This window comes from Lycorma delicatula, chromosome 7 (assembly GCF_047948215.1).
Source record: "Lycorma delicatula isolate Av1 chromosome 7, ASM4794821v1, whole genome shotgun sequence".
NCBI classification, from domain to species: Eukaryota; Metazoa; Arthropoda; class Insecta; order Hemiptera; family Fulgoridae; genus Lycorma; species Lycorma delicatula.
The window spans coordinates 98936436-98950848 of NC_134461.1; the positions used below are offsets into that span (position 1 = coordinate 98936436).

General features: G+C 30.7%; 1 protein-coding gene across 1 annotated transcript in view; it reads right to left on the reverse strand.

The window, feature by feature from the left end:
• LOC142328194 (dehydrogenase/reductase SDR family member 7-like) overlaps positions 1-12575 on the reverse strand; it is an 80893-nt gene extending 68318 nt beyond the window's left edge. Inside the window, exon 1 of the mRNA XM_075371767.1 lies at positions 12287-12575. Coding sequence (XP_075227882.1) covers positions 12287-12410 — 124 coding nt within the window. The 5' untranslated portion in view covers positions 12411-12575. The remainder of the gene's footprint in view (positions 1-12286) is intronic.
• Positions 12576-14413: the final 1838 nt, after the last annotated feature.

Here is a 14413-nt window from a genome sequence, read left to right on the forward strand (position 1 = left end):
TCTCAAACTCGAACGCCCGGTTGACTAGGTAACTGTTGCATTAAGCCCCCCGGCTACACCAGTCTACAGATCGGATACGCCAAATTTGTTCTACATAAATCGTGAAATTACATTATTTTAGTTAGTGCCGACCGTCGTCGCTAGTACCACCATACCCGCATGAATTAAATACGATATGCGCCCGCGCGCTTTAATTAAAGTCATTGAATTCAAACGGAAAAATATTATATTTAAATAAAATTATAAATATTTTTAAATGTGTGTGTGTGTAAAGCTGTCAATAAGAAACTATTGTGTCGTCAGCTTTTCTTCCAATACTGTTATTAATCACGTAGTAACTTATATGGATTTGTTTATGTATTACAAAATAAATAATGAATTCTGTTAATAAAAACTAGTTTTGTTAAATATGGAATAAATAAAACATCATGAAATAATTTAAAATTTTGAAATAAAAATTCCATTAAAAAACACATTCCTTCCGTCTGTTTTACTCAAATCTATTGTTATAATAATGCTTACACAATAAAATAAATTACATTTTTGTTGTATTATATTACAGTAACTGCATTACTAGTATTATAGTTAGTGCATTGTGCTTTTGCAGTTTATCATATAATATTACATAAAGTGTACTGTAAATTGTGAATCCGGAGAAACTGAAGGGTGCCCAGACTACTGTCCTTAGCAATTAAGCTGACGCATAGGAAAAACTTATAACAAACCTTCATTTGGTGTCGATTTTACGACGGAATTAAAAAGTATTTATTTTGCAATTTTTTGATTTTTTAAATAGTCGATTCTGTTTTAGAACGATTAATTTTATTTTTATAAATATATATACAGCCTCTAAAAAAAGATCCATACGCATGAAACGTAAAACTAAAAAACCTTCATCAAAATAAAGTAATAAAAATATCGTAATTCAAAGAGGAGATACGGAGGCTACTACTTAAAAAATGTGAGCTATAGATTTTGTGATTTTTTCCTGTGAAAAAGATTTTTTTACTGTGTCTTGTTAAAAATAATAAAAAAAATCAGAGAAACAATGCAAGCAACTATTACCAACCTTTGGCGTTAGTGTAAGGCTTTCTCGAGTGTGGGAATAACCAATCAAGTAAGTTTTAAAAGTAATACTAATTAGCATACAAACGTAATTGTTTACCGTAAATTCACTAACAAACAACGTATATAGTTTTAAGACAGAACAAAAAACTATTATCATACAAACTAAAAGGGTAAATGGAGCCAACCGCCTAACTGAATTAAAACTGATTAGAATCAATCTATAAAGATTATTTCACGGAATTGAGGTAGAACATTAGATGGTTGAAATGTTATCAATTAAAGAGAAATTTTAATTGGTACTAACCGGTCAAAGTCATTTCGCTCGGCCTTTCAGACTAGTCCGTGGGCTCCGCTCCCTGAATCTCCCGTATGTTGTTATCCTTATGCTTAGAAGGATAACTAATAAATAACAATTAAACCCTTTTCAATTTATAAAAACTTTCAGTGTATTGTAACTTCTTCAAAGCAACAGTTTGGTAAGTACAGGACTCAAACATTTGAGTGATCTGAAATATGTAGGCTCCCATTCTAAAAACTAGTTATATCTGGTCTTTCGTAAGGGTAAAAAAAGTATTACACACGGTTCTTAGCGTTATCCGACAAATATTACAAGGAGGTGACCGTACTTCATTTATCATTTTTTAACATTTTTCTAATCGATGGATGATGCCTTTACTTGAAAATCCGTAACAAAAAATTGGAAAATGAAAAAAAAAATATTTTTTTATTTTCACTAGTTTTATTTAAACACGATAGTAGTTTCGATACACATTACCTTCTTCAGATGATAAATACAGAATATAGTTTAAATAAAACTAGTAAAAATCGAACATATTGTTTTCATTTTCCAAATTATTATTTTTTATTTTATGTTTTTTTACTCAAGTAACTGGAGGCAGGTACAGCCAGTCGCGGCCCGTCGCACATACAGTAATAGTGGCAGTGCTGTTGCTTGAGGCGTCGTGCCATACACCGTCGCTCCTTCAAATCTACTTTTCTCAATAATTCGAAAAAACAGGGACTTTTGTAGAAGATTAAATTTCAAATACTGGAAGTGGTCTCCGAATTCGATTTGATCAACAATTTGGCTGTAGTACAGTTGAATATTGTCAAACAACATAATCCTAAACCTACCGGTCTAGTGATGAACTCGTCATCGCAAATCAAATGATTTCGAAGTCGAGAGTTCTAAGGTTCAAATCCTAGAAAAAGGCAGTTACTTTTATACAGATTTGAATACTAGTTTGAGGAAACCGGTGTTCTTTGGTGGTTGGGTTTCAATTAACCACACATCTCAGGAATAGTCGACCTGAGATTGTATAAGACTACACTTCATTTACGAATCGTACATTTGTAAATATCATACTCATTCGTCCTCTGAAGTCATACTCGGCAGCGGTTTCGGAGGTTAAACAGAAAAAGAAAGGAACATGATCACATTATTACCGCAAGACATTAAAACTGCTGTTGAAACTATGAAACATTTTCTTTCCATGTATAAAAATTATGTTCATGCAAAATTTCAATTCAATCGGTAGAGTAGTTTTTACAAGAAAGATTAACAACTCACAATATATATATATACATATATACAGTTACAGTATGTATATATATATCCCAACCCCATAGGGTAAGACACCCTAGTGACGTTCCGGTCACCATCCCCCCCCCCCTTACTTGCCTGTTGGGCTTTAACGGCAGTCGTTTATCGCCCTCTGACTTTTTACATCTCATAGTAATAAGCCTGGCCTCGTTGGGATGCCACCGATGCAAATGCCTCGGTAGCCATTTGCATCGGTGATTTAATAACTCAGCTTATTGCCTTCGTTGTAGGTCTCGTCCGGACATCTTGAATGTCCTACATCGTCACACTCTGAACTAGCTAACCGAGCTCGCGCGTTGTTCTGCTTCTTATGAGCCAATTTCGTGAATGTCTCGTAATTCGAGGCAAAATAAACCACCAAACGTGTTGATCGCAACAACGAAATTTAGTCCTAGTTCCCTTAGTGAAACTCAGCTTACGCTTAATAAACCCCTGATTTACGTTAATTATGGACTTCGGTCTGGTCTACCCCAGGGAGAGACGGATTGATCGCCTACTTCCACTCAGCTCCATCGCAGAGTTTCGCGTGACATTCACTACAATAAATTATCGTCGAGATGCCGCTACACCTCCATGCAGCCCGGGAGGCTGCATTTCCTTCGGCAGTGCAGCCGCATCCCGCCGATAGTATCGTTTGCTCGATCTAATAAGCCCTCGTCAAAACGCCGCTACACCTCACGGCTACGTGGCATCTCATGCCTATCGACAATGCAGTCGCCGTTCCGCCGACAGCTTAACAATTTGACACCATATATATATATATATATATATATATATACGGTATACAGTTATTACACGTTGTAGTAACACAGCATATACAAAATCTTAATCAGTTTGGTTTTTAATCGAACCCGGAACATCCAATTATAAAGCCAAGTTCTTTGTCAGTACTCTGACTTCATAATTTTAATAATATCGATAAGATTTATTGGAATTACGATAAATCTAACAAATCTAAATAATAATTTAGAACTTTTTTGCAGTTTTCCTTCAAACAAAAGCAAAATTTTAATCTGATCTTGATTTTATAATACGAACAAAAAATAATCTAGATTATTTAAATTAAACATTCAGTTTTTATACTGAAATATCTAGTTAGATAAAAAACAATTATTAACCAGGACGACTCATAAATTTAAAAACAAAACATGTATATCCACCTATCGTTTATTAGTTGTAAAGGTTAAGTTGTTCTAATGATCACGTGAAAAAAATAAGTCAAGAACAGTAAATATTACGAAGTAGGAATAAGTAAATAAAGTTGTCAAACAAAAGTATAAATTAAGAATATAAAATAATAAAAGAGCTTTAAAGACGTCAACAAAAGTTATCTGCAGTGACGAAATTACTTCACGAGGACAATTACAGCGAAAAGAGGTGGACCTTTTAAAAAATGCAAAAAAGTTAAACTTCATTAAAATTATTAAAAAACTAAAGCAGTAAAAAAAACTGTTGTTTATTTGTAACAGTAAATAAAAAATGAAATTACGTTTTATTGCTGATAAAAAATAACTTCAATAACAATAAACAAAAATATTTACTTGTAGAAATATTAAAAAAAAACAAGATTTGTTGTAATAGAATTTATGTAAAAACGGTGGGGCCAATTTTAAAGACTGATCAATAATGTACACTTTATCTTTTACAATAAGATTCTAAGAAAATATAATTTTAAAAAACTCTTGCGCAATTCTGGGCAAAAAGACCGAATTTTCGTTTCTAATACACTCACTATTTTACACTCAGAAAAATCACTAATTTTTAGAGTACAACGCACTACATACGTTTGATTAACAGTAGATCCTACATACAAGCATCAAGTTTCAACTCAATCACCACTGTGACTTTTTTCATACGCGCGTATAAAAATACATCACTATAATACAGTCAACATAACCTCAGTTAACTCAAGAACGACTCGATCAATCATCATCAAATTTTCACACGTACAACTTCAGATAAAAACTACTAAAGAATATCAAAATTCAATGAAATTAATTTAGTAATTGTGGAGATTTTCAAGCCAAAAGAGTTTATACATGAATGGTATTTTCGTAATCCGCATACCTCAAAACGTAAAAGAAATTAATTTTCACCTATCAATCCCACCACGCAACCGAAAACAAATACTTCAAATTGAGGTTATGCTGTCCGTTATAAACATTAAATTGAGCGTAATTCAGGAACGACTCGATCAGTTTTCATCAAAATTCTACGTTCTTCAAAACGTAAAGAAATTCATTTTCACCCCCAATCACACCGTGCGACCGAAAAAAAATTCCGTACTTTTCTCCGAAAAGACGGTAAAAAAAATTACTGTATGATTTTTCAGAAAAAGGGAATTACTTTTCAGTTTCACGGAGTTGCTGTTACCTTCATTGAGCGAGCAAATCGACGACACACCTACTGCACATATATACAGTTTAATTTAATTTAAATTTATTTAATTAATTATTTATTAAAATATTAAACAAAACTCCCTGATTTTATTTTATAAATTTATTTCAAGATGGAAACAAATAAGAAAATTTAATTTGGGGTATTGTACAACTAATTAGTTGTATGGAGAAATGGAATATCAATTATTTCACGGTTAAAATTAAATTTTCCAAACTGTTTAAAAAAAAAAATTAGTAGATCTAACGGAACTTTAATGTTAACAGTAGAAAAAAAATAACTTTTTTTTTAATGTAAAATTAACTGTTTATCAAAACTAATTAAAATAAAAATAAACAAACCTTCGATGCAAGCATTTTTTTCGCCATTATTTAGCCAAATGAGAAACTAAGACACATTATTACGATTACTTAGTGTGCTTACGACACGCCTTTAAATCATTAAAAGTATTACCAATTAAAGAGCACGACTACCAAAAAAAAAACGTGTCTTTTCGGTTATTTCACCGGAAAAAATTGTTTTCGTCTGTATTGCACTTGGAAAAGTTGTTAATCTCAAAAAAACAGACAAATTTTATTTAAACAATTTTCTTGTACGACTTACCGTTTTGGAGCTGTAGCTTGTGAAAGTGTGAAAATGTTGTGAATTGGGTACGTGTTCGAAACCGGTCTACTCGTTTACAACGTTTTTTACAACTTCAGCGCCACCTAGTATTTCAATTTCAAATTATACGGCATAATTTCAAAAACATTAATTGTAGAGGAGAATGTCCTCTACATTTTTTGTTTGAAAAATTTTCTCTAAAATGCATAGATTCAGAGAAAAACGCATTCAAAAACTTTTTGAGTATTTCGAGTTTTTCAAAAATCTATCGGAGGGGGATGTTAAACATCTGGAGTTAAGCTTCCCTCATCACCCCTAACGGATAGACAAAAGATCAATCGGTAGGTAAGGATTTTCAAATACAGCCTATTTTGATGACAAATTGCCTGTACTACACTATTTTAATACGGCAACTAAAATATCCAGTTAAACAGCAAATATTTAAACTTTTATCAAATGTAAATAAAAAAAAAAAAAAACATTAACCAGGATGACTCATAAATTTAAAACAATATTAACTTAAACTAGCGAGTACGCTTGCACACCGTACTGAAAGCTGATAATCTTTGTTAATTTACTATTAATTTGTTATTGTGTTATTAATAATTTTTATTATATTTAATGGCTAAAATAAAAACAGACAGAAGTTAGCGTACTGCCGGGTTAATTGTTTGCAATAAATCGATTGTTTGTCAACGGATTTTTGCAAATAAGCTGTCATTTTGTTCAAAACAAAATTATTAATAAATTTTATAATAAGTGAAAATTTGATCAAACAAATAATTACAACGATTTTTAAGATTAAAAATCTAGATGGCTGCCATTTTGAAATCTTTGAAAGTGACGTTTTAAATTTTATTTTGTAGAACGAGACAGTACTCTTAGATTTGTCAATTTTAATAAAAGTAGGTTTATCCGTTCCTGAGAAATTATTTTTTTTTTTTGAAAATCACAAAACGGCGTTCAGAAGGAAAACAAAGTAAAATGGGACTTCTGTCGGTATGAACGTTTTTACTCATTTTAGTGTCCTGAATCAATACCTAAAGTTCGAGGAATACATCCCGGAAGATTCCGTATAGCCTATGACAATCCTGGTAAGGTAAAGATTCCAACGCGGGTCATACATCTAGATCGGTTCAGCAGTTAGGCTACTATGGCTGGAACAAACATACATACACCCTAAATATATTTGGGCAGTCGTGTAAAAAAAAGACTGTCAAAAGTATAAGTACTTGTTGATTTTAGCTTATTATTAAAAAACTTAATAAATATCTCTGAAATGCGAACTCTTTTTGGCTAAAATTAATAATTTATTATTACTCTATTCAAATATAAATGTTTTAATTTAAATATTATGTTCAACCACTGAAAAACTCTTACAGATTAATTTACCTACCATTTTTTAATAATTTATATTTTGATGAAATCTTTGTGTGCGTATTTTATATATAAATATATATTTTTTATATATTATTTTTTTGCTTTATATATTTTATATATATATACGTACGTACATGATGTTAATGCAGAATAGGAATCCATAAATAACGTTTTTCAATCGATAAACAAAAAGAAATGAATTTAGCAAATACTCCAACCTCAAAATCGTTTTTTTTTCTTCAGTATGACCACCATAACCTAAACACTCATGAGAGCAATATAGTTCTAAATGGATCGGACAGGATTGTGACATAATTTTAAAGGCCACAACTTTTGATATAAAAACAATAACCCTAACCAAAATCGGAGCTATGTAATGTTTTTCACAACTAGTTTCAAAAGTAGCTGATAATACATTCGAGATAGGATATTAGCTTATTCAATGTTATGCAGTTACACGAGATAATTTACGCGATTTTGAAACTAGCTATAAAAATATAAATGACCAAACTTTCGTATTCTCACCCATGCAAACCCCCAGGGTACACGGGGTATGGTACCCTAACGCCAGAAAATAGATTGTTTTGTGCTAGGAGGATTTGCTACATTTATTTTATTACGTTAAAAGATCGAAAACTTTTCCAGTATTTTATGAACACTATTGTAACAAGACCGGTATAACAGACCTGAGTAAAGGATTCCTACCAATTAAGTAGTAGAAAATATAATATCGGTAAGAATCCAAAAGGTACTAAAAGGAACCCTTTAAGTAAATGTAACAGGTCCGTTTAACAATCGTCCTTTGTAATATGCCCACTGACACATCTAAACAGATGTCGTTCCGTGAGAAGAGTTACCGGACGAGGGTAGGAATTTTATTGGAATGTGTGAGGGCGGACGACCATTCTCACGTTCCGACAGGTAAAGAGGCTAGGAGTAAAAAATACTCCGGAGAAGACCGGTTGGAATCAGTCTAAGCGAGACGTTATGATGTCAGTCTGCGAGAGTGCTACGACAGAGGAGTTATTATAAGAATTCGACGCGATTAAGGTGACATCACAAGTAATTCCAATACATGAAAACAATAAGTGGTTCGGTGAGTAACTGTAAGACTGTAATCACTTACAGTCCTTAGAGATAATGTACTAGATTTCATTCGTAAATTGTTAGGGTAGTTTTATTTGTGAACAATAAAGGTATTTTCAGCGAAAGAACTTTATATTTGTCTTTCTATTGTTGTTAATGCAAGAGTAGCGGTTAAAGGCATTAAGACCAGCAGTCATGCTAATGTCTTTTGTCAATTGAATTGAATTCTGCTTTTCATTATTTATCTACATGTGAATAAACCCTGAAGATTACTTTAAATTATATTTTGTGTGTAACCACTGTCTGTTAGTATTATTGTTTACTGTTATCTTAATTATTTTTCTGTTTATTATTGTGGTTGTGATTACTATTTTTATTATTTGTTTTATTATCGTGGTTCATTATTATCATCACTTTTGCCGTTATTATTATTGTTTTGTCTTGTTTTATTTATGTTTTTAAACCAATAAATTGTCATTTTATAAACATTTTAAATTGTTCATCAGTCAATACCATGATGGAGCCGCGAACACGCTACACTAAATAAGAATAAAATATATGTTAAGCATCATTATCTTAAGGTAACAATCCAGAAACGTATCCTTACATCAATAATGTTTCAAAAATCTTGATTTAAAAGGGAAAAATTTCATCATATGACTAATTTCTCTATCTGTCACCAGTTTGTTTTTGGTAAGATAGAGAAATGTGGTTTCTTTTGCCATGTAATTTAAACAAAATTACGAATTTTATTACAGTTTTAGAAATATACAATTCTGATGAAATATTTTTGGTTTTAGGTAAATACGACGTAAAGGTTTGTGATGAAATTCCAAGGATTACTAGTTACTAGTAAGATTAGCAATTTAAAATGAAATGAAATTTCATCATTACTTGAGTATCTAATTACAGAAACTAACTATAGTAAAAACTATACTATCACATTTCTGTTACTTACAAAATGTTATCTTTTTTTTTATATTAGTTTATTATATTTGCTACTCATTGCCTTCCACGAAACTGGGTGTTTGGAAAAAATGATTTTCCAATTACCAGAAATTTTCTTAAATCATCATAAGTTATTTCAGTTAGGAATGGTTATTTCTACAATTTTCTTCTTAAAATGTTTACTTGTTTTTAATTTAAAATCCTTAAATAAAATAAAATTTAAGTGGGGCACCACATGACTTTCTTGAACGCCTATTAAATTACATATACAAATTTTTACTTCCTTGTACGACGTAAAGGAAGTATTGTGATTGCGAAAAATGTTGGTTTCCACATTTCAACGTAAATATCTATTTTGACTAGTTTTGGTATAACGTCTGTACGTACTTATGTACGTATCTCGCATAACTCAAAAATGATTAGCCGTATGATGTTGAAATTTTGGATTTAGTACTTTGAAACATCTAGTTGTGCACCACCCCTTTTGTTTCCAGTCGACTGAACCAAAAGTCTCCAAAAAGCCCAAAATCCAAAACATTTTGATTTTGGACTTTTTCTTAACTGCAGTATTAAGCCCTCCTTGAGAGTTCTTCAACGATATATCATAGGTGGTAATTATTTTCATTGGTTCCAGAGTTATAGTCAAATAAATTTTTAATTAATGAAATATTTGTATCTTAGGAGAAGGCACATAGGTTCGAATCGGACTTCTTTTTTTAATTTAAATATACTGTTTTATTAATAAATATTAACCTCTCACTGTAAAAAAGTTTTAAGATGAATAATAAATCAATAAAAGAATAAAATAAAATAAAAAACAAAATTAAAATAAACACTTAATATAATATGATTTAAGATATATATATTTGTGTGTGTGTATGAAAAACTATCAGACAGAAGTAAATGATGAAATAAAATTTTATGTACTTTTCATTTAAAAAAAAAAGTAATTTAATAGGCGTACAAGGAAGTCATGTGTAATTCACATCAGTTTTTTTTTTTAAATAAAAAGTACATAAAATTTTATTTCATTAATAATTTATGATATTTTTTTATTATTATTGAATTATTATTTAATCGTAAAAATTATCTTACAATCAGAGGTTAATAATATTAATAAATCAATAAATTTAAATTAAAAAAAAAAGTTAAAAAAAGGAGTTGAAGTCTGATTCGAACCGTTGTACCTTTCCCTTGTAAGATCCAAATATTTGATTAATTAAAATTTCATTTGGCTATAACTCTGAACCAATGAAAATAAGTACCACTTATGATATATCTTGAAAAGCTCTCAATGAGGGCTTATTACTGCAGTTAAGAAAAAAAAACAAACTATTTTGAATTTTTGACTTTTTTGGTTCGGTTTATTGCAATCAAAACAATTACATGTTACAACAGTCCTAAATCCAAAATTTCAACATCCTAAGGCTAATAGTTTTTGAGTTATGCGAGATATATACATACGTACGTACATATGTATATACAGACGTGACGAACTAGTCAAAATGGATATTTCCTTTGAAATCTGAATACCAAAATTTTTTGCGATCACAATACCTTCTTTATTTCGTACAAGGAAGTAAAAAACCATTCCTTTTTATAAGGTAAGTATAAAAATTGTGACAAAGTGATAATTATGAATTAATTCGCATTAGTTCGACCAATAAACACAGTTTCTTGAGGAACAAAATGAATTGTCAGCGCTTTGATTTTTTTAAGCAAATTTTTTCGATAGCATCAATGTAATTTCTGTTATTAAGTTAAAATACTTTCCTCTCTACAACAGTTTCTTAAGTTCACGGTAAACTAAATTATCAAATCCAACACACTTTTTGAGCAAATTTAAAAAAATTATTGCATATATATATATATATATATATATATATATATATAATACTCCCCCAACAATAAAATCAGCAGCTGACGCCACGATAAGGTACCCACCCCTTACTGAAGGTTTCCGCAAGAGCGACTGAAAGCGTTACCTCACGAGCTTTAAAAACTTATAAAGATGATGGTTTTAAATAATTTCATTGTCGACGGGCAGGGATAAAACTTAATTACTATTACTTTTGGTATCGAGGCCATTTGTAAATAAATAAAAAAAATTGCTATAATATATTGGATTAAGAAAAAAGTATATTTTATTTACAGGGCGAGGACATCAAAGTGTTGCAATAAATACAGCCTGCACTGATATAAGTGTCAATTTTAAAATTAATTTTTTGAAACATACGAAATTTCAAGCATTAAATTCAATTAAGTCACCGGGCTACAGTTAACATAGTTTAGTAAAAATTAAATTAGCATTATCAAACCGGTAACAATTCTACAAAAAAATATATATATAATAAGAAATATAATATATTTAAAAAATTAAAAAAGTTATTGATACCCCAAAATTAGTATAATGTAACATAAAATTAAGTTCAAAAATTTCGTAATTAATCACTTAAAGCAATATAATACATACCACTTTTAATTGATGGAAATTATAAACTATAGCTGTCATATCTTATCTGATAAATCCCAAAAAGAAGATAAAAATATAAGTAACAAAATCATATCAATTAAATCCGTGCTAAGTCAATGCAGTTCAGTAACGCTGCGTTTGTTGAAATCCCGCCTTAAATAACGGTAAGTAAAAATAACATTAATAAAAATAGGAATGAGTAGATGCAGTATCTACCACTAATAATTATTATTCACATCGCTAACACAAGTTTTTGGCTAGGCAATATTACTATAGCGATTTTTATGAATACTATAAAATAGTTCTTTGTTAAAACAGAATCCCAGTTTTGAATTAGCAAAATAAAACAATAATTTTAAATAGATTTGAGTTCCATTTGATTTTATGGCGCAGATTATGGTTACAGGTTCAAATTTTATACAAGTAACAAACCCAATATAATAATCTATAAAACTATCAATTATAAAATAATAACTATAAAACCCAATATAAAACTATCAATTAATTTTTTCAATTAAATTAAACTAGAAATTATTATTTTTTTAAATATCGTAATGAATTTATATACAAATTTTTATCAGGAAGCCTTGCGATTGATTAAAAAATGTCAGGAATTGAACCAGTTCCCTGATTCTGAACACTACATTAAATGGCTGCCTTGCAGCGTCTTCAAAAAAAAAAAAAATTATAAAATTAAACTAAATGTGTAAAATCTATATTAAACTTACTTAATTTATTGTTGATTTTGTCGGCCCATAATAATGCTAAATCACAGTCGCTAATGGATAATGCAACTATGTAAATAAATAAGTATAATATTACAACTAGGCCTATTAGAGTAAAGAAATCCATTATTAATAAAAATAAACGAATGTTAAATAATATTAATGCACTAGCGCGCCGTTTAATGATAGTGTGTTAACGACGCGAATAAAAAGCCACACATAAACTGTCCTTTTTAAAGTGCAACACACCAAGTTGAAGGTTTGATTTACACTTGAAAACTTGCTATACAATCCCACTCTATGAATAATTAATAGTTTTTAAGAGTGGGGAAGTACAATCGACAAGAGTTTTAAGATCAGCTGACGTATCTCTACTGCAATACCGGTTTTATGTACACAGAGCAATCTATTGCGTTTATTAGGAACCCACTAAATGGCGCCTCAATGAGGCGGGAAATTTTCGATAAGTAATTTTGACAGGCGAGTTTTGATTTCTTTCGCTTCTGCATATATAATACAAACGACTGTAACTTAATTTTCGGGCGTTTTCTGTTTTTACCCGGCAATGTTTTCTTTTCTTTTTTTTATGTTACATATAAGTAACTGGTCATGTTTAAACTGTACAGAAGAATTGGGTGGAGTGTGGAAGAAGTGTTAGAATACAATTTGGTTTCAGGAAAAGTATAGAAACAAGAGAGGCAATTTTAGTACTCAGATTAATAGTAGAAGAAAGATTAAAGAAAAACAAACCAACATACATGGCATTTTTAGACTTAGAAAAAGCTTTGATAGAATAGACTGGAAGCATGACTGAATAGCATTTAAAAAAAATTATGGTTCAAGTACAGAGATAGAAGAACAATTGCCAACGTTTACAGGAACCAAAGTGCATAAGAAATAAGCCATAATAAAAGTGGGGGTCCAACAAGGATGTTCCCTATACCTGTTACTTTTTAATCTTTACATAGAACTAGCAGTTAATGATGTTAACAAATAGTTTAGGTCCAGAGTTAACAGTGCAAGGTGGAAAGTTAAAGATGCTAAGATTGCTAATGATATAGTAATTCTAGCCGAGAGTAAACATGATTTACAAGAAACAATGAATGGCATGGGTGAAGTCCTACACAAGAACTACTGCATGAAAATAAACAAGAACAAAAGTAATGAAATGTAGTAGAAATAAAGTAGATGAACCACTGAATATAAAAATGGGGCAAGAAAAGACTACGGAGGTAGAAGAATTTTGTTATTTGGGAAGTAGAATTACTAAAGATGGACGAAGCTGGAGTGATACAAAATGCTGAATACCAAAGGTGAAACGAGCTTTCAGTCAGAAATATAATATGCTTACATCAAAAATTAATTTAAACATCAGGAAAACATTTTTGAAAGTGTGCAATCTTTGGAGTGTAGCTTATTATGGAAGTGAAACTTGCATGATCAGAGTACCTGAGGAGAAAAGATTAGAAGCTTTTGAAATGTGGTGCTATAGGAGAATGTTAAAATTAGGTGGGTGGATAAAGTGACAAATGAAGAAGTATTGCAGCAAATTGATGAAGAAAGACGCATTGGAAAAATACAGCTAAAAGAAGAGACAGACTTATAGGCCACATCTTAAGGCACCCTGGAATAGTCGCTTTGATATTGGAGGGACAGGTAGATGGAAAAAATTGTTCAGGCAGGCACATTTTGAATATGTAAAATAAATTGTTAGGGATGTAGGATGTAAGGATATAGCAAAATGAAACGATTGGCACTACATAGGAAATCTTGGAGAGCTGCTTCAAACCAAATATCAAATGACAATCAAATGACAAAAATGAAGACAAAAACACTAATTGGTCATGTTTAAACATGTCTGGTTACTTAGTACAACACTGCACAATATTACTAGACATTGGTATCGCTGTCTGTAATCAGTCTGTGTCTAGTTATTGCACTGTGAATATGTTGTTCCGTTTAGTTAGGGAAATTATTCAAAGAAGAAAGGCGTTGAATTTTTGGAATCGAAAGAGATTTTTCATAACCCTTGGCATTGCAATAATGGGCAGGAGATTATATTACATCTTTCTGATAAAAATGATGGATGGAGGTGTGGTAAAAATGGGTGCAGGACTGAAATCAGTCTCA